Here is a 21,592-nt window from a genome sequence, read left to right as displayed (position 1 = left end):
TCTCAGCCAGCTCCCCAATGGCTCTAGCTAATGAAACATTTTTATCTGAGGAAAGCATACTCCATCAACTCTCTCCTCAAGCTGCTTACCCAGTAGAGCACGTCTGTCCAGCCCTCCATGGTGATGCACTGAAACACGGTGAGCATGGCAAAGGCAAAGTTATCAAAGTTGGTGATGCCGCCATTGGGGCCAACCCAGCCACTCCTACACTCTGTGCCATTGGCGGTACACTGGCGTCCATTCCCTGAGAACGCACACGGTGCTGGGTCCTCCTCAGCTACGATATCTGCAAACAGCGGAGGAAGGCTTGACCACTCAGGGGAGGAATGAACATCAGGAAACCAAGCTGCAGAAGCCAAGTACCCTGCCCAGAGCCTGGAACACTCCACTTCCCAGCTATGCTATCTTGGATTCCTATTGTCCTTCAAGGTTCAAACTTTCCCTCCTCCATAGAATTTGCCATTTCCTCTACTCAGAATCCACCCCTCTCTCCTCTGTCCCCACTCTAACAGCACCTTTCCTCAGCCTATAGAGCAACACTACTGATTCACCTCACGGTCCGGTTTCAGGGGGTCCCTCCCATCTTGTTTGCCAGAACACATTACATAGGAAATCAAGATAGAAAAGGGAACTAAATTCTCATTTATTCTGAACATAATTCACACTAAGAACTGTCTTAGATTCACCAGTGTATTCGGCTATCTTTTTTTTTTTTCCCTGTCTCTCTCTCTCTCATTTTGTTTTAGATTTTCCCCAAACCACAAAGGTTGTTTTTGGGAAAGCCAAACTTTTAAATAGTTAGGTTAGCTACCATTTTTTATTACTCACCTGAGTCAGCAAAAAAACATGTTCTGTGCATTTTTCCAATAAAAAGTTCCAATCCTATAATAGCATAGATTATGATTACAAATAACACCAAAAGGGCTATGTGAAGGAGGGGAACCATGGCTTTTATGATGGAGTTCAGGACAACTTGTAAACCTAGGAAAGAGAAAAATAAGTTTGTGAGCCAGGAAGATATTTCAGTGATGCACAGATATAATTCCTAATGATGCCGGCTCTGTATAGGACACACAGTAATAAAACTCAGAGGTATTTCTCAGCTGTTAATTAACGTTAAACCTGGATGTGAAGTAAGTCAAAGAGGAACCTTAAAGACCATCTAATCCAACTCCCTCAACTTGAAAGATGGAAAAACTAAGGCCTAGAGAGGGCACTGCCAGATATGAAAGTCATTCATTTATGCATTTGTTCATCCATTCAACAAAATTCCTTGAACATCTAACGTGCAGCAAACATAAGGTTTAGTGCTTTGGGGGATATGAAGATGTATTAAATAATGTGGCTTCTCTCAAAGAGGTTATGCTGCAGAAGGAGACATAAGAATTAAAGACAAATTACTCTAAGGTAGCACAGAGATGCTGAATAAGTAATATCACACAGTTAAAATTAAAGAGGGATGAAAGACATCGCTTCTGAGTCGGGGAGAAGAAAGAGGACTGGGCAGTAGCCTCCCTCTCAGGAGGGCCTGAAGCATGAGGAGGATGGATTTCCACAGGCAAGAGGAGAGAGGTTACTCCAGGCAGTGGAAGAAAGTACCAAAAGCACAGAAGTGAGCTAGCGCCACGTGGGCTGGGGGTGGCGAGTCTCGGTTGGTGGTCATGATGTGGAAAAGGGTAACAAGAAAGACAAGCAGATTGCAGCTGGGTAGCTCTGGGTTTTGAATTCAGATCACAGGGCCAGAGTTTAGTCCATCGGCAAAAGGCAGCCTCTTTATTTATTTTAAACAGGAGAAAATCAAACAAAAGTTTAATAACATGTATGCATGGGAGAGACCCAGGAATACTCAAAAGGCAGACTTTTTAGAAAGACAAGTGGGGCAGCAATAGGCAAGACGGGCAGAGAGGCAGCTGGAGGGTGCTGGGCTCTCCAGGGAGGACAGGGCGAGGAGCTGGATGAGATCAGAACTCAGCAAGTGAGTCTGAGTTAGAGGAAGGTGCCCAGGGAGGCAGGGCAGGGTCAAGAGGCTAATCCTAGTGCCTGAACAAAGACAAGCCTGTCAAAGGAGGCTCCCCTGGAGTGGTGGAGGGAGACGAGGGGCCGAGGAAGGAGAGGGTAAGAGCAACTGTCCACCTGGTGAGTCTGATCACTTAACATGAAGGGGGCAGTGCCCTGAGGTTGAAACGTGGACTTGAGAGATGAGGGAGGGACGTGGAAACCTGGGAGCTACCCACGGAGCAACACTGAGGGCCATGGTACAGGAAGAGAAAAGACCATGGGAACAGGGACAGCGGGGCGACACTCTGGACTGGGTGGAGGGAAGCAGGAGCTGGAGGGAGCACGGTCGGCAGGAAACCAGAGCCGGACTAGATCCAGGCCACCTGACGCCCCTGCATGTGCCCTGCGCTCCTCCCACCACCGCGACCTACCTCAGCTTCCACTCGACTAGCTCACTCTTTTCCCCCTTTTTTCTTTCTCTTTCCCTTCCTCTCTCTGCTGTCTCTCCCTCCTCCAAACTGCCCTTTTCTAGTATCTTCTCACTTTCCCAATACATATTCAAAGAATGAAAGAACAGAAGAGGCTGAGATGCTAGAATTAAATACGTTAGAAGTCAGAACACACCAAGCAAAAATACTTATCAGCGATAACAGCAAAAGTTCACCTTGATAAGAAGCACATGGGAAGAGGTGGGGGATGGGATGGGGAGGGAAGGGCAATAAGAGGGTTTCAGACTCTCAAAGGATCTCTTTCCAGACTTTCATTAAGACAAAACTCCTACATACTGTCTTCAGATACTTAAATGTTCAAATGGTTTCCTTTGGAGAAAAAATGATCAATAGGATGACTTTCAATGTTTCCGTCTTCTATAAGGAATAGATGGAGGGGAAAATAAACATATGCTCTAACCTACTTGGGCAAGGGGTTTTTTGTTTGTTTTTTCATTTGGGTTTGTTTGTGTTTTTTTTTTTTAAGACATGGATGGGCCATCCAAAATCATCATCCAGCAGTTAAGCTCTTCTCAGCTGTATGGCAGTGAGCCCTATGTTTCATAAATGTGTCTATGTTTATTGTAACTATTATATTTCAGATTGGCCAAATTTATGAAATAATGACATTGTATCTTATTGTGAATGTGTACACTTTCATGACATTAGGCTCCTTTGTATATAACCAATGTGTACAACAGATCTCACAGGCCTCTAACCAGGGAGGCAGTGAAATGCAGCAGAAAGAACACGGGGCCAGGACCTAGGAGGCCACCGGGCTGGTCCTGTTTGGCCACCCACCAGCCATGAGAACCTGCCCAAGGTTTCGATGACCTTCCTCATCTAAAAGATGGTGACCGTGGACCAGATGATCTTGAGGGTTCTTTCCCATTTGATGGTCTAGGATTCTGATACATATTTATCAGTTACCTGTGTGGGGCTAGTTAAGAGCTTCACAAACATCTGAAGGACTCTATCTGAAACACATGTTAACCTTCCAGTGAATGAACATATATTCACATACACACACAAAATCATGTCTTGTAGGACAGTCTGAGTTCTATTTAGAAGGGATTAGACAACTCCCAGATAAGTATAAACAGTCACACCTTCCCAGGCATTTTTAACAACTTCAAGTATTTAGGAAATCACTAGTCCACAGCTGCCAACTGCATGGGAAAGAGCATGACCCAGAGCCCCTGACCCATCTCCCCAAAGCCCAGCTGGCTCTGTTGAGAGACTTGGATGCTCCAGGGCAGTTAATGAACATGAGCTGAGAAAGTCCTCACATATGACTCAGATCCACAAAGCCACCGCACCCGCACGTCTGCTCACAGCACATACTGCAGGCAGGCTGGCCTGTCATTTGCTCTTTGGGGGAAAACAAAGTTGCCGTGGTTACTCTGAAACTAGATTAAGCTGTAACAACTGAATCTGAAACCTCATGTTTGCTCACTGAACTTCTCATTTAATCATGTTAATGTAACAGGGCCAGTCATTTCCAAGGTATTTCTATTTTTCTCAATTGCTTCCAGACGGTTCTGTGGTTTTGACTTGTGCTGATCTTTTTCAATGAAAATAAAGGAACAATCTGGAAAAACAAATACACATAAAACACCACTTCCTACATTCTAAAATGTTAAATTTGACATTTTTTTTTCCAGAGAATTTTTGGTGCGTTCTGAGCGCCAACAGGTTTAATAAAATTTCATGAAGAATTTCTGGAGAGGCAAAAACATGATTGTGCTCTTTTGATGGCTTTATGAGCTGTGAGAAAAAGGCACACCCTGCAATCCCATATCTGTCTTGCAGCTGGAAGCAGGCAGCACCTCACAGCCACAGTCCTTGGAGAGGCACTAAAACTTCCACCCTCTGAAGTTCCCCGTAGGGATGTCCTATCATGAGTAGAGCCCAGGGAAGCATATGCCACGCTCCTTATGGAAGTTCCTGGCCAGGGCACAGGCGGAGCATCTGTTCCAACTCAGGTGGCACTGAAACTGGCCTGGAGATCTGGAGCAAGAAGCAAACTAGGGCCTGGCACGGACAGGTAGAGTAGGCTAGCGGGTGATACAGCATCACTCACACTGAGGGCCCTCTCTGTGCTCCAGACCTTGCGCTGAAGGCTCTCCCTGCATTACTGCATTCAGACCTCACAACCACCTTCAGGCAGGTGCTACTGTGCCCTACATGCAGGGAGGACACAGAAGCATTCACCTCTTCACCCCCGAGTGAGACGGGCACAGTCCCTCTGTGGGAGAGTTACATAGACTTTCAGGATTCCAGCCCCTTGCTGCTCTCACTTTGAAAAAAGGCAGTCAGTTGAGGCCTCCAACACCCTCATCCCCATAACCCACCACGTTCAAAGGGACAGGCCTGAGAGTGGGAGGAGTTGATGGCAGCGGATGTCAGAGGACGAAGACCAGACTGCCATCAGGAGGCCTGAACTCAAGGTCTCCTGCCACCACCCACTTGGTCTCTGCACGAGAGAAGATTCTCTCTAATATAAAATCAGGAAGACAACAATCACTACTGCCCCCCTCCACCCCCCTCCACCCCCGGTCGGGGCTGTCACGGGGACCCGAAGTGACAATACAAGCAAAAGTGCTTTGTTAATGGCAAAGGCCTCCATGGTCACCTGCTGAGCCCTTGGCTGGTGCCAGCACTCACCTCATCGCACCCTGTTTCATAATCCCGAGACCCACCCAGAAGGAAAAAGATCAACAAACTCCTGGCTTTAGGAAACGAAACGTGCTTACTGGGCACTCCTGATACTAGTCGAAGTGGTCGTAACACTCGAAAGGCGCGGAGGGCTTTGACATCAAAGCCTCCCGATTTGCCACTGGAGTGGTTACCGCCTTCTGTTTCTTTGGTTAATTGTTCCAAAATTACACTAAACAATCTGAAAGAAGAAGAGAGGAAGAAATGTTAGAGTCTGTCACCCAGGGAAGCAAAACAGGATGGTGAGAGTAGTTATTTCTGAACAAGGGCCAATTCTGTAAGGCTGCTGCTTAAGTAAAGGGAAGGCAAAGCAGACGCAAGAACCAGGCTGTGACTCCTGGCCGTGACGCCTACATCTAGAAGGACTAGGGATGGGGACTGATCTCACCTGTTTTCTTGCCGATGGAGCATCCTAGCATGTCAGCGCCCTGGATCCCTGGTGAATCCCCTCTTCCAATGATGACAGTGGAATTGCCCCAGCAGCTGCCATTTATGAGCACTCACCATGTGCTAAACACTTTACATAAATTATCTCCTTAATCCTCAAAAATGTTAGGCAGTGGGAGTTATCATGAACATCATTTTACACATGAAAAAACAAACTTGCCGAGAACAAGTAACTTGCCCAAGGCCACAAACTAGTGGCAGAACTAAAACCTAAATCCAGGTATGTTCCCTGCCCTTAGATTCCGTAAGGGCAGGGAACTGTAGTCTGTGTGTTCATTTGTTCATTTAGTCTGTTCCAGCCTAGCGCCTAGAACAGTTCCTGACACACAGGAGGCACTCAAAAAATATCTGATGAATAAACAATGAATGAATGAATGACTCCAAAGTCCCAAATCTTAAACGATATGTTATGCCACTTCCAATACAGTCACTGACACATACACACCCCCACCTCCACCTCCAAAGGGCTGTTCAGGGAATGATGTAAATCACAGATGTTAAGGAGCTGTGCAAAGGCCAAAAGCAGAAACCTAAGAGAAGGTATTAACATCGTCATTTTCTCTTTTGAAATGTGAATAATATTGTATCTGGCAGCCACGACAAATTTTTCCCTACTCTCAGAAGGCTTTTCGGATAAAGCTATTTTCAGGCAATCCGCTCATTTGACAGTTACTTTTGCTCTTTCAAATAAACATTTGTTCTTTGGAATTGTTGCTTGTTTTTCAGAATAAATAGAAATTTGCCCATTTCAAATAGAATCAACTCTGGCCAATCAGATTGTGGAAATGATTGGCCCAGCAACAAAGAAAAGGTTTCCAAAGCTTAATTAGCAGCTAAAGCAGAAACTCTGCACCCACTGGCGTGCCTCTGGATGGCCAAGACCCTAAGTCCATAAAACACAGGGTGGTCTGATTACAGTCCTGATGGGGCACAGTCATGTCATTCTGGGGTGTTTAAAGACCGGTCATTTGTTTTAATAACAGTACCGCAATTAGCAATGAACCTGGCGGGGGGTGGGGAACAGGGAGGGAATAAGTCAGGTCTTTACCTTATCAAAGCTACAGAAGATGGGCTCTTTCTGGTTATGACTGGGGAAATATATCAGATTTACGATAGGTCTCTCTCATTAGCATAGTTTTATAATTACTATAAACCCCTGCAGCAAGGCTAAATAAAGTTAAAAGTCCCCCCTCCAAAACAAGTTCACAGTGTCATAAAAACAAAGCAAAAGGAAGAAAGAAAACCTCAAACTCTTCTGAAATGCAGCAGCCACAGGAATTTTCATCCCAAAGAGTTAGGAAAATAATTTATGCAGGTGGCGACTTAAGATTGCTTTCAAGTATCAGTGTACCTTTGCAATGTACACTTTATGGCCCTTTTATCCGTTCTTTGGTGATGCCCTTGAAAACAGGTTAACAATGTCTCTCCCATCACAGAGGAGCCTGACTCAGAGAGGGAAGCCGGCTGCTGTTTCCAGACAGCTGCAGGGCTCAAGGGGTCAGGGCATGCTTCCATTCCTAAGAGTTAGGAGGCATTAGGAAGGTCCCTCTCCTTCTCTGGGCCTAAGTTTCCTTCTCTGAAAACTGATTAAATGATCCAGAGCCCTGCCCTTCCCATTCTAATATTCTGTGATTCTACTCCTTTCACTGCCCCCACCCAAACAAAATAAGTACCATGTGCCTGAAGAGATGAGGACAAGAGGAGAAAGTATTTGATCCTAGACTGTTGTTAAAAGTTTACCCCAAGACAGGGAGAAAAGGCAAGGAGCTACCCAAACTGACACAAATTAGAAGCACCAGAATGAGCCCCCCATGTTCACCAAAGCTTAAATGATGAGCTTGAATGCTTGAAATACATGTTTATTGAGAAATTTAGAGGAGTGGGATAAAAGTTGACTCAGATCAAACTTTTCTATAAGAGAATTATATCAGCTCCGGTAGACACGCTGAACCTTCCTGTGGTCACATTATTAACAGTTAACATTTTAGAAATATCAATTACTCTCTTGACGTCTCTGTTATTGGGAATCTTGACAAAAGCAATAGGTCATGGTTGACTTGGAACGGAAAATCCATTGGATTAAGATAGAGTTGGCAGTTGGAAACTTCAGTGAGCAGGAGTTTGATTCAAGGGAAGACTTAATAATTTTTTCTTTTTCTTTTTGAACTTTTCTTCTGCTCTTTGACTACAATTTAGTACATATTTTAGATAAAGGGTAATCTGATGTTCTAAAGTTTTTCATATTTAATAAGAAAAAAAAGACCAAGTCCAGTTCGACTTTAGTTTCCTAGATGATTTTTTACTTTTTAAACCAACTTTATTGCAGCTTAATTTATATATAATAAAATACACCCATTTAAGGTGTACAATGAGACGAGTTTTGATGAATGCATAAGGCCCAGTAACAAACACCACAACCCAGACAGAGAGCCTTCCCAATATCTCAAACAGTTCTCTCATGCCTCCTTACAGCCATCCTCAGCTCAGCCTGAGGTATCCACTGACTTTATCTGGTTTATCACTTTAGGTTGTTTTTTCCTTTTCTAGAATCTTACATAAATGGAGTCATACAACATGTTCTCCTTTTTGTTTATCTTTTTTTGTTCTCCATGGTTTTGAGATTCATCCAAGCTGTTACATTTATCAGCAGTTCATTTCTTTTTATTGTTGACTGATATCCCACTGTATGAACATACCACAATGAGTTTATTCATTCACCTGTTGAGGAATACTTGGGTTGTTACCAGTTTTTCTCTTTTATGAATGAAGTCTCTTTGTGAACATATATTCTCATTTATTTTGGGTTAAGTACCCAGGATAGTCCTGGTAATATGGTCATATGGTTAGTGTATGGTTAACATTGTAAGAAACTGGCAAACTTTTCCAAAGTGATAGTACCATTTTCCATTTCTATAAGCAGTGTGTAAGAGTTCCAGTTGCTCCATATTTTGGTTAAAATCTGGTATCGTCTGGTATCTGGTCTTTTTACTAATACTAGTGGGTATGTAGTGCTATGTCACTGTTGTTTTAATTGGCACTTCTCTAATTACCAATGACACTGAACATCTTTTCAGGTGCTTGTTGACCATTTACATATCTTCTTTTGTGAAGACCAATTCAAATTTTTTTCCCATTTATGTTCTGGGTCATCTCCTTATCTTTGAGTTATAAGAGTTCTTTATAAAGTCTGAATACAAGTCCTTGGTATGTATTGGGAATACAAATATATGTATTGGGAATATTATTTCCCAATCTGTGCCTTATCTTTTCATTTTCTTCACAGTGTCTCCTTTGAAGAAAAGTTTTAAATTTTGATAAGGTTCAAAATTTCAATTATTTCTTTTATGCCAAGTGCTTTTTGGGTCCTAAGAAATCTCTGCCTACCCCAAAGTCATAAAGATTTTCTCCTAGAAATGTTATAGTTTTAGCTTTTAAATACAGGGCTATGATTCATTTTAAGGTAATATTTGTATACGGTATGAGGTAAGAATGGAGAGTCTTCTTTTTCATATGGATAAATAGTTGTTCCAGTGTTATTTGTTGAAAACTGTTTCCTCAACCCATTGAGTCATCAAGGCACCTCTGTCTAAAAACAATTGATCACATCCATATGGGTTTATTTCTAGACTCCCTATTCTGTCCCATTGATCTTTATGTCTATTCCTTACTCTAATATCACACTGTCCTGACTACTGTAGCTTTATAAGAAGTCTTAAAATCAGGTTCCAGATTTGTTCTTACAGATTTCTTTGGCTAGTCTAGAGCCTCTCTAATTTCCATATAAATTTTTGAATAAATCTGTCAATCTCTACAACAATCTTACTGGGATTTAGATTAGGATTCAATCTATACCTCAATTTGGGAAGAACTGATATTCCAACAATACCGAGTCTTCCAGTCCATGAACATGGTACATCATTCCATGTATTTAAGTCTTCTTTCATTTCTCTCAGCAGGTTTAGTCATTTTCAGTGCACTATTTATCCCTAAATAGTTCATGGTTTTTGATGCCATAGTAAATAATAATGTCATTAACATTTTATTTTCAAATTGTTCATGACTAATATATAGAAATTCACATGCTTTTTTATACTGACCTTTTATCCAGAAACATTGCTAAATTCATTCAAAACATATAATTTAATATGATTTTAATCTTCTTAAATTCACTGAGACTTGTTTTATGGCCCAAAATATGTCTTTCTTGCTGAATGTTCCATATGCATGAGAAAAGAATGTGTATTCTGCTCTTGTTGGGTACAGTGTTCTAAAAAAGTCAATTAAGTCAAATTGGTTGATGGTATTGTTCAAATCACCCTATATCCTTAGTGATTTTCTGACTAGATGTTCTATCAACACTCCTCAAGAGAGGGGTATTAAAATGTACAACAACTGAAGATTTGTCTATTCCCCCTTTCGGTTCTATCAGGTTCTGCTTCATATATTTTGAAGATCTGCTATTGTGTGTATGTATGCATACATGCAGGCACACACACACACACGTGTGTGTGTATACACACTTAGGATTATTACATCATCTTCGTGAAATGACACCTTTATCATCATAAAGTGTCTTTCTTTATCCTTGATAATATTCCCTGAAGTCTACTTTGTTGGTTATTAATATAGCTTTCTTTTGATTAGTTTTGCATGATATATATTTTTCTGTCCTTTTACTTTCAAATTGTTTATGTCTTTATAAATTAGGTTTCTTACAGACACTATAGAGTTGAGTGTTGTTTTTATACACATATAAAATCTGATAACCTCTGGATTTTAAGTAAGGGTGGATTTTAAATAAGGGTGAGTTTAAATCTACCATCTTGCTATTGTTTTCTATTTGCCCTGCCCATTGTTCCTGTCTTCCCTGCTTTTTTAAAAAATTAATTGAGCTTTTAAAAAATTCCATTTAATCTCCAATATAGATTTATTAACTATACCGCTTTATTTTTCTAGTGTCTCCTCTAGATCAAGTGTCAGCAAAAGTTTTCTGTAGAGTGCCAGATAGTAACTATTTTAGGATTTGCAGGCCATAGGGTCTCTGTCAAAACTAGTCAACTTTTCCATCCTAACACCAAATAGCCATAAACATTAGTGAGTGTGCCTGTCTTCCAATAAAACTTAATCTGCTAAAGCAGACAGTAAAATACTTTGTCAGCGTTGGGGGGCAGGGGAGGCAATAAACCGTTCTTGTTCTATGGGCTGAAGTTTTCTGGCCTGTGCTCTAGGGTTTACAATATACATCTTTAACTCCTCATGGTCTACCTTCAAATAACTCCACCAACTGCAAAGCACCTTCCTATAGTATATGGCTATTTCCTTGTTTCTGTCCCTTGTGCTACTGCTGTCATATATTTTACTTTTATAGATGCTATAAACCCCCCCAATACATCGCTATTACTTTTGCTTTAAATAATCAATTACTTTTAAAAGATTTTAAAATGAGAAAAATATTTTTATATTTACACATGCACTCATCCTTTATGGCATTCTTCATTTCTTTTGTATAGATCCATACTTCTATCTACTGTCATTTTCCTTCAGTGTGAAGAAATTCCTTTAACATTTGTTAAGGTGCAGGTCTCCTGATGAATTCTCAGCTGTGGTTTGTCTGGAATTTTTCTTTCTTGCTTCAATTTTTAAAGATATCTTCACTGAATAAGAGTTCTAGGTGGACATCTTCCCCTAGCACTTTAAAAATGTCGATTGTCTTCTGGCTTGCACAGTTGCTTGCATAGTTGCATGGCTTTTTCTCTACTTTTAAGATTTTCTCTTTATCTTTGCTTTTGAGCAACTTATGATCATGATGTGCCTTGATGTAGCTTTCTTCATGTTTACTTTGCTTGGGCTTTGTTGAGCTTCTTGGATTTGTCAGTTTATATTTTTCATCACATTTAGAAAATTTGGACTATTTCTTCAAATATTTTTTTCTGTCTCCCCTCTATCTCCTATCTTCTGGGACTCCAAATATATGTATGCTAGATTACTTGATATTGCCCCACAGGTCACCAAGGTGGTATTCATTTATTTTCCATCATTATTCTTTGTGTTACTCCTGTATCTTCAAATTCCTTGATTATTTTCTTCTATTGAGTCTAATCTGCTGTTAGGCCAATCCAGGAAATTTTTCATTTCAGATATGTTTTCCAGCTCTCAAAGTTCCATTTGGTTCTTTTTTTACATTGTCCCATCTTTTCTCACTGTAGTCATATATTCCTTTTAGGTCCATAAACATATTTATAATAGCAGTTTTAAAAGTCCTGTAAAGGAATTCTCCACTAATCCCATCATGTCTGTCATTTCTAGGCCTGTTTCTATTGATGGAGTTTCCTGCTGATTATGGGTCACAATTCTTCACATGTCTAGTAATATCTGACTGGATACTGAACACTTTAATTATCTGGATTTTGTTGTCTTCCTTTAAAGAGTGTTGAGTTTTGCTTTGGCAGGCACTTAAGTTACTTGCATGTCAGTTTGCTCCTTTTCAGGCTTCTTTTCAAATATTATTAGTAAGGGTTTCAGATGGTTTTTACTCTAGAACAAGAGTTGGCAAAATTGTTTTGTAAGGGGCCAGACAGTAAATATTTTAGGCTTTGTGGACCTAAACCACACAACTCAACTATGTAAACAAATGCTTGTGACTGTGTTACAATAAAACTTTACAAAAATTGGTAGCAGGTTGAATTTGGCCCACTGACCACAGTTTGCCAACCCCTGCTCTAGAGTTAGTTAGGCCGTACTACTAATGGCCCTTCTGGGGTCTCTACTGACAGTCCAGGGTGTTCAACGAGGTCTTTCCACTCTGGCTGGTCATAACTTGAACAACTCTCAGACCTATGTGAGTCCTAGTTTTTAATCAGCTATAGCCCCCCAGATTTTCTTTTTTCCCTAGTCGTAATCTTTGCCTGGCCTTATGGACTATCATCCCATGTAGGGTAGCTTAGTCTTTAGCCGAAACTCAAGAGGACCCCAAGGCATACTTACGGACCTCTTTCTCTCAATATCTCCCTTACTGCTCTCATATCATGCCTCTCAAATTTCAGCCACCTCAGCCTCCCTGAACTCTTGTCTCTGTCTCTTCAACTCAATGAGACTACCACACTCTTCTTGGTTCCCTGTCTTTGTGTTGTATGATAATCCAAAAAATGCCTCCAGACAGAAAGTTGATTGTAGGGTAGGGACAAAAGAAATGGAGCTAAGCAGCTCCATACTCTAGCTGAACAGGAAGTCCAGAGTCAGGAGAGTCACAGCAAGATTATTCCAGAATCAGGAGACCTGTAAGGCTCCTGCTTGCCACTCCTTGTTAAAAAGTTCATCAAATACAGGAAGGCATGGTACATATCTTCATTTTAGTTCATGCTGCACTACCTTTGCCACAATACCTTAGAGTCCAATGTACTAGGGTGGTTTTTTGCAAAAGTTAACATTTTTCTCCATAAGTCTAATCATCCTGTTGGGCTACCACTCTGGATCCCGCTTTAACTTCCTAGGTTTGAAAGAACAGGCTCAAAATTTATCCCACTCTCCCAATATCCAGCAGTATTAGTCTCCCATGAAAAGCTAAAGGATTCATGATAAAGAATAATCCAAAAGAAAAATCACCTTGCTCAACTGCAGAAGGCATTTGAATGAAGTCATGGAGATGAAAACAGAAAGGCCATTTAACATTCTCTCTCTATAGGAGAAAATATAATTTTAGGAGCAACCCATTTTACAGCTAGGCAACTAAGACTCAGCGAAGGAATAGATCTTATTTTCCTATGTGGGTATTTGGTCCAAAGACCCAGCATTCCTCTGACACTGATTCATTTTCTCTTGCTGGAAACATTTCCAGGTGTTGAAGGCCCAGAATAACACAGGCCACTGTTTTTAATTTAACATTCTCCTTTAACTGAAACTGTTGGTGTCTTCTTCCTGTGACAGGATTCGGGGAGAAGGCTTGCTTCTTTGCATTTTCTGGTTTATTTCATTTCATGTCGGATATCTGACATTTTTCAAATGCTTGTTTTGTTATGTGAAATGGGATAGTAGCGTGCCACATCTTTTCTCCCAACTCAGCAGAAAAAAGTAATAGCTTTCCTCAAGGGATGTTAAATAGCAGAGTACCTTGCTGCTATGAAGGATTTATTACTTTTTTACTGTTTTATTTTGGTTTTTTAACTTAATGGGGTGTTAAGCATAAGAGCTGTTCACGTTGAACTCAAAGCACCACCAGGGCTGGCCTATTTGTGGAGGCCCAAGGCCCTGTAAGATGAACCCTCTCACATCACAAGCTGAGCTTAAACTTCCTTCCTTAACACGTTACTGAAAGAGGGAGTAACAACAAGAGAATTTCAAATTGGTCTCTGCCCAGAGACCGACAGCAGCATCATCAGGCTTCAAAGAACTCCTGACAGGTTCTGGCAGCAATCACTGGCACGCAACCCTTGTTCCTTTAAAATACTGTTTTCTGTTACTCCCCACCTCCCATTTTCCAAAAAAAAAAAAAAAAAAATTTCCTCAAATAAAAGGGACTTACCCTACTATTACTATAACAAAATCCAGTAAATTCCATCCATTCCTAACATAAGCATTAGGATGTAGCAATAATCCATATGCTATAATCTTCAAAAATGTTTCGACTGTAAAAATAATCAGGAAGGCATATTCTACTTTTTCCTGTGAAGAGAAACAAAGAAATAAAAAAAAGGGGGGGGGATGGGGAAGAAGAAGAAAAGAAACAGGGATTAGATCAGTATCTCAGAGATATAAGCATTTTTCTCCAAGCAAAGTTTTATTATGAGAAATGGAACAATTAACACTGTACCTGGAGCAAGAAGGCATTTTAATTCTAACTGAATTTCTCATAAGCAACTAAGTGTAAAACACTTTTCATCAGTGGCTATATTACTGCACTTTGCAACCTGCCTTGATGTGTGTGCAGTGACTCTGCCTAGGACACAACAGCACGTTTGTTATTTGCACACATTTGCAAAATGCAGCATGTTTTCCTCCTAAGATTGCCAAATCAGGCCCAGAAAAGCACAAGGATGCAACAAAGATTCCCACAGGGCTTTGAACAGAATGTCCTTTGGAAGAAAGCAAATTGCGTCTGCTTAGACCCTCTCTTCCTCTCGGGTTTCCATCTGACTTCTAAGTCAGGATCATCTTTGTCACTGAGCAGCAAGGTGACCTCGGCAAGTCCCTCCAATCCTTGGGACCTAAGTCTCCTCACCTGCACAGTGAGGGGAGGGGATTCAGGACGGCAAACCCACAGCCTCCTTACTGGCGTGCCGCCTCTCCCGGCCGACACAGCTGATGGGTCACCACACACGTTCCCAGGGAGCCTGGACTCAGCCCCTGAATCCTCCTCCTCTTCCAGACTCAGCAGCCGCTCCCATCTGACTGCCACAGACCTCCGAGATGCCACCCTCAGGCTAGAGGGCTCTTAGGACCTTTCCAGTTCCAACTCATGCGATTCCATGAGCTGTAGAAAATGCATCCATCAGCAGGTCTAAAAATGTTGGCTCTTTCCTCTTTTACAAAGTTTTTCTTTATACAGCTTTGGTTTCAATAGAAATATGGACCACTGAGATGTGTGCGATTAATTTTACAAGAGGCATTTGCTGGCAAAAAGCTATTGAAATAATAACTAAATGAAAACTCGTAAGTAATTAAAACTGTTCCATACAGGCCATAAAGTCCTCTGCTAATATTAATTCTCCTCTGTGAGACCTGAGGAAAGTTACCAATGCTTCAGGAAAATGGAAGTCATAGAATTCATTTATTAAGATGCCTGGTGCAAGGGGGCGAATAAATTTGGCTCAGGAAATGCTTAGTGAGCACCTCTTCTGCGCGATGGGTCCCACACCAGGAGCCAAGGTAAGAAAAATGTCTCCACTGTGGTCCTATCTTCGAAAAGTTTAGTCTGGTGCAAGAGGTAGGGGTTCAACTGTGGTACACAGAGGACATCCCAGGAGAGGGGACTGACAAAGAGCAGCTCTGCACCTTCGTAAGCAGTTCTGCCCTCTGATAAGGCCAAAGGGTTAGACCACTTCTCCCCTGCAAGGACTTGCTTTGTTCCATGTGAGCACTGGTCACACTGAAAAGTCAGTTCATCGGTTCCTCCCCCCCAGGTCCCTGTCATTCCTAACGTGCCCCCAGAGCACCCTTGATCCTCAGAACACCATCCTAGAGGTCTAATAAATTCCTCTGTGGTGTCAGTTGGCCAGAGTCAATGTGTTTTCAATTTTAAAAGCCTAGCTCATCCCCAACCTCCACACTCACGCTTCCTCCAGATCTGCCAGCAGGTCCTGCTCTCAGCCGGGCTCATCCCATCCCATGCACCCCGCACCCCTCAGCAGGCTGCGAGGCCTTCTCGGACCACGACCTACTCCCTCCGCACAGCCAGCCACACCCTCCAGGCTGGGGTGAGCAGCTGAAATCTCCCAGAGTAGCAGCGTGCACGCCCCCTCGTGCCACACGCAGACCTCCAAGGACTCCTCTGTTTACTCTCTGCAGTCCTTGTGAGCCTTGTGAGGGCAAGGGCTCGTCTTCCCGTTCACTGCCACATCCCTGGGTGGTGGGTTCCCACGAGAGGTGCACTCAGGCCACTGTGGATATTCTGAGGAATAGCGACTGACTTTGCTACCAGCTACAGAGGAGAGATCCAGGAAAGCTTCAATGAGGCAGTGACGCTAACTTAGAGAGCTAAAAGGAAACGCCACTCTGTTGCTTTAACAAGAAGCAAAAAATCCCTGAATAAACCAATCTGTTGTACTCAGATTAGACCCTGACCACCAAAGGTAGATCGTCAACATGTTTCTGAGAGTTAGAGTTGTAAGGGAACAAGATCAGCTGGAAACAGCACGCGGATTTTACAATTCCTCTTCCCTTTTTATCCTTTCTGCTTTATTTACTGGGCCAGACGGGAAAAAAAAGGCTTTTGCTGCCATCAATATTCATAGCAGTTATATCCCCATATCAACACAGGGCTATACTGCAGAGCAGACAAACAAGACAGGGAACAGAGAGTACACCTACCAAACACAGCTTGTTTTTCCTCTTTAGCGTTTACTTACAAGTAATTTTGCCACAATAATACAAGGGCCATTCATGCAACTGAATTGTTTAGGGTTCTTTTATCCCCTTCTCTCGTCTTCCTCTCTCTCCTTTTTGAAGACTTTGGTTTCTCTTTCCAAAATCCTCAGTGCATTACTTGATGGAATTGCTAATAAGAAATATAACCTTGCTATAACATGATTCTTTCTTACAGAGACTCTACCATGGTGCCAGCTGAACAATCACAGCCTGGAGAGCACGACAGACCAGTCTGCTCAGAAGCCAGTGTCATCCTGGTCCCCAATCCTGCCATTTAAAAGGACTCCAGTAAAACTAATACACCTCCACATTTAAGCAAATGTAGTGTTAAAAAAAAATCTTGCAAAACAACAATCATGGGAAGGGGAGGTAATTACTTCACAAGAGGATTGTTCATTTGAGAAAAGAATGTTGGGTTAGTGATCTGAAAGGAAGCCGCCAAAAAAGTCAGGTTCCTCGCAGGGTGGGGTGGGAACGTGCAACTGGCTGAAGGACCGTGAGACGTCGCACAGAAAAGATACGGAGTCAGCAGCTGGGATGGAAGAAACCACAGAGAGGACGAAGGAATGGGATGGCTGAAAAGAGGCGAGCAACAGCCCTCAAGAACTGAACATGAAATGAGGTGGCCCCTGGGCAGGGACTGCACCTTAAAAGCCCTACCCAAGGCTAAACAAAAAGAGTACATGATTCCTGCACCCCAGTCTCCCTGCATTTGCCAGGCACACTCAACCAGCCACCAGCAGGGATCCGCCTCACTAACAAGGGATCCTGGGTGGGCAGGGCCAGCAAACCATCTTTTAAGAAAGCACCAATTCTTCACCAGAGACCACCCTACTATGTGGATGAAAAGTCCCCCATGAGACTCAAGTCACTAGAGAAATAAAGGCTTAAAATCAAATTCTGCAACCTGATTTATCTTCTTTAAACAGTGAAGTTTCACCAAACAGGAGAGGCTCTAAACCAACAGTCTCTAAACCAGTTAACCCCTCACAGAGCCTTGAGAAACAGAAACTGTCAACTGGCAGGGAATAGGAGATGCCAGGATCTTTAACTGTACTTGGTTGTCAGCTGTCCTATTTTTAAGCATCCCTTTACTGTGCTGTGGTACTAACATCCATCCATCCACCATCAATCTATCCATCCATGCATCCACCATCAATCTATCCATCCGTTCATCCGTTCATCCACCCATCCATCATTCACCCATCTATCCCTGAGCACCTGGGTCGTCCTCAGAAAGCCTGACCCCTACCTTCACAGAGCTCCCGGCCTGCTGTCAAAAGATCAACAAAGGCTTGATGAGCCACGTAAGGTTCACCTCTCGGCTTTGCTCATCCACCCACAGGGCCCAAGTCTTTGCAGTGGTCTCCTGGCGTACACCCTGGCAGTAGAAGGTACAGAGTCTCCCCTCCACACACATATCCCTTCTGTGTCCTGCAGTCCCAGGCTCCCCACTGGCAGAGATCATCTCTTACTGTCTTTGTAACCCCAGCATCCAGCACCATACAGGGCACACATAAAGTACTCACAGGTGCTAATAGGAGGTAGAGAAGAAAAAAAGAGAAAGAATTAAGCAACAAAGCCAGACTGAAAGGGGACTATAAAAACATGAGAACTTGGGATTCTACCATATGTACCAAAAAGCAAAACAAGCAGGGTAGGAATCTTTCTAAGTTACCAAAAACCCTTCCTAGAACACACCTGGAATCAACGGTCAGAGTGTAGAGACAATAAATAGCTGATCCCAACGTCTCACAGGCCCTCCCTTTCAATCCCAGCCGGAGCCCCTGGTGAATGCCCTCACCTTCCACCCTTCTGTACCTTCCGGCTTGCTTGCTTCTCTCCTGCAGGAGTGTCCACTCCAGGTCATGGGCCGAGCTGCTCCCTCCCACTGTGTTCCCAAGTCCATGCTTTCCCTTCTCCATGCCTCTGCCCACGCTGCTTCACCCACCTGGTGTGCCTACCCCCGTGTGTGTCCACTCCCCTCTTCGGTGAGCACACAACCCTGACATGGCAGTAGCATGAGCCCAGCACAGGGCTGTGGAGAGAACGCAAGGCTTGGAGCTATATCTGTGTTCTGCTAGCCCCAGCTCAGCCTCTGACTGACTCAGGTCCACATCCAGTTCCCTTGCTGTAGAATGCCTCCCCCCACCCCCACCCCCACCCCAATTCCCGCCTTTTCATCAGGCTAAGTTCTACTTGTCCTTCGAGGCTTAGCTTAAATGACACTTTCTCAGCAAAAGCTTTGCTGACCTCCCAGACAAAATTTGGGCCCACTCTGCATAGCCCTATTCACAATGGAAAATTTTAATTTAAAAAAAAAACTACCTCTTTGATACTTGTCTCTCCCAATAAATGATAATTTCTTATAAAATCAGAGACCATTTCCATTTCATATATCACTGTATTCCCAAGTCTGTTGCAAAAATAGATACTCGGTATTTATAAATGAAGAAATAAATGAGCAAAATGAGAAGTTTTGACCAAACATTATTCAATAGCCCTTCCTGCTAAGATGTTCCATAATTGTTTTAGTCAGCTCAGGCTGCCATAACAAAATACCATAGACTGGGTGGCTGAAACAAACAGAGGCTTATTTCTCACAGTCTGAAGGCTGGGAAGATCAAGGTGCCAGTTGATCTGATGTGACAGCCTTTTCCCTGGCTTGCAGATGGCTGACTTCTCATGATGTCCTCATCTGGCCTCTCCTTGGTGGAAATATACACATTGAGAAAGAGATCTCTCTTCCTCTTCTTCTCAGGGCACTAATCCCAACATGAGGGCCCCACCCTCAAGACCTAATCTAACCCAAATCACTTCCCAAAGGCCCCACCCCCATACAACATCCCACTGGGGCTGAGCTTTTAACACATGAACACGGGTTGGGGGGGGGCGGGACACAAACATCCCACCCATAACAATACTGCAGGCCCCGCCCCAGGAAAACACCCACGACTAAACACCTGGGAATAGCCTCACAGCTCCTGCTCTGCACCCACAGCCTCCCCACCTCTAGTCAGAGGGAGGAGCACCCACAAGGGCAAATCAGTCAAGGGTGATGAGAGGTCCAGGGCTGCAGGAGCACAGGTGTGAGGGGAGGGGGAGGATGAAGGGACCGAGGGACACCATGGACTTGGGGGTGGGAGTGAGAGGAGGTAAGGTTCTAAGGCTGGGTCTCTGTTTCTCACCTGTAAAACAAGAAGCCTGAATGGATGATGTCTTCCAGTGTGAAATTACAATTCTCTATGACCTGATGAGCAATGTCCAGACTCAGGCTTCAGAGGGAAGCCGTGTGAGGGACCAGGGACCCAGGGAGGACAGCCAACCAGGAGCAGCAAGATCCAAGAGCAGCCACTGCCTTGTCAGGTGACCAGGTCACCCGAGGTTGCCCGAGAGACCCTCCCACCTGCTGCCTCACACATTCCAGGAGGTGCCCTCAGGAGCTGCGGCCACTCTTACAGGGTTCTGATGTGTGATTCAACCTCCAGTAAACTCTGCCGGGGATCACGGGAGGGGGAGCAGCAGGCGGCCTCAGCTCAGAGCGCTGGGACGTAAACAGAGGTAATGCTTTCCTCTGCAGGTATTAATGAAGTATGTACTCAGAGGGCCGCCAATGGGTAGCTGACGCCACATTCCCATGAAGAGACTGGCTGGAATAGTCAGCATGCCTTCCTTCTTCTTCACCTTTGGTTTCTAAGTACAAATTGTAGAGCACATGCGAGTGAGCCCATTTCTTGTGGCACTCGGCTAAGTCATTTGCCCCTTCTGCTTCTCAGTTTCCTCATCCATAAAACCAGGATACTCACCCTTGCCCACTCAGGTGACGGTGAAAATCAGATTAAGTGAAGCGGGAAAGAGCCCTGTGAACCATCAGAAACTCACCATCAAAGGCCACCCGGGACAGGAAGGGGCAAGGCCGCACTCCCAGGCTCTGGAAGTGGAGTCCCAGTAGGAGGACCAGGAGATGGGACAGAAACCTCATAGGACCGTCGCCAGCCCAGTGACCCCATGACCACCCAGGCCAAGCAGGGCCGCTGTCCCGGATGCCGTCCAGAATGTACCCGAGATGACAAATGAAGGTGGTCAGCAGGTGGCCTGGCTGACCGCTCCATGGAGACCAACTTCAAAGACATCTGGTCCATGGGAAGAGGGCAGAGGAAGCTGACAGGGCACGCTCGCTGGATGTGGCCTCACTTACCGGCAGCACAGAGGCAGTTGCTGCTTGGCTGTAGGGGTAAAGCAAGCAGCTGGCAGGGGTGGCTCATTATGGTTCTTGCCACCCAGCAAAACTCGCAGGGTAACAGCACCCTGACTTTCCTCTGAGAATTGCTCCTTTCCTACTTTCAGTCCAGGGGCCACAAGGGTCGGCATGTGACCCAGGTTACTGGTTCAGGGATAGGCATGTGTCCCAATGCCCACCAACCAGGTCCAGTTAAAGCTAATCCTGGGTTTCACTCAGACACTAGGCCAGAAGTTCTGTCACTGGCTTGACTTAGCTCTCAGAGGCTATAAGCCTAGAGTTACCAGGGGGACATAAAAATGAAAAGCCAACACCTAGGGAAGCCAAGCCAAAAGATGAGGAGAGAGAGAGCCAAACAGAAAGACAGAGAAGCTCAGACAGAGGAAAGCACCTAGCTCTGATGCTACTGTATGAGTCCCTGGATCAAGCTGAACCTGAAGGCAAAATTCTCCCCCCACTTTTGGGCTTTTCAGTTACAAAAGCCAATAAACTGAGCCAGTTTAGGTTCGGTTTTTGGTCAATTGCAAACAAAAGTCCTAACTAGATACCGGGGGCCTACAGGATCACTCTGCTTCTCTGAAAGTTAGAGCATCTAAAGAGAATCTTCAGCAGCTCCTCACTT

At 43.8% G+C, this 21,592-nt stretch overlaps 1 protein-coding gene across 4 annotated transcripts in view; it reads right to left on the bottom strand.

Moving 5' to 3' along the window:
• Positions 1-21,592, bottom strand: part of CACNA1D (calcium voltage-gated channel subunit alpha1 D) — a 319,290-nt gene that overhangs the window by 142,144 nt on the left and 155,554 nt on the right. For all 4 annotated transcript variants that reach the window (XM_036868410.1, XM_036868411.1, XM_036868409.1 and 1 more), the window contains exons 4-7: positions 14,170-14,309; positions 5,243-5,385; positions 829-981; positions 90-286 (exon numbers count right to left, since the gene is read on the bottom strand). In XM_036868410.1, coding sequence (XP_036724305.1) covers positions 90-286; positions 829-981; positions 5,243-5,385; positions 14,170-14,309 — 633 coding nt within the window. The remainder of the gene's footprint in view (positions 1-89; positions 287-828; positions 982-5,242; positions 5,386-14,169; positions 14,310-21,592) is intronic.

Source organism: Balaenoptera musculus, chromosome 11 (assembly GCF_009873245.2).
Source record: "Balaenoptera musculus isolate JJ_BM4_2016_0621 chromosome 11, mBalMus1.pri.v3, whole genome shotgun sequence".
In the NCBI taxonomy this organism is placed as follows: domain Eukaryota; kingdom Metazoa; phylum Chordata; class Mammalia; order Artiodactyla; family Balaenopteridae; genus Balaenoptera; species Balaenoptera musculus.
This window is presented reverse-complemented; position numbering and strand designations above follow the sequence as displayed.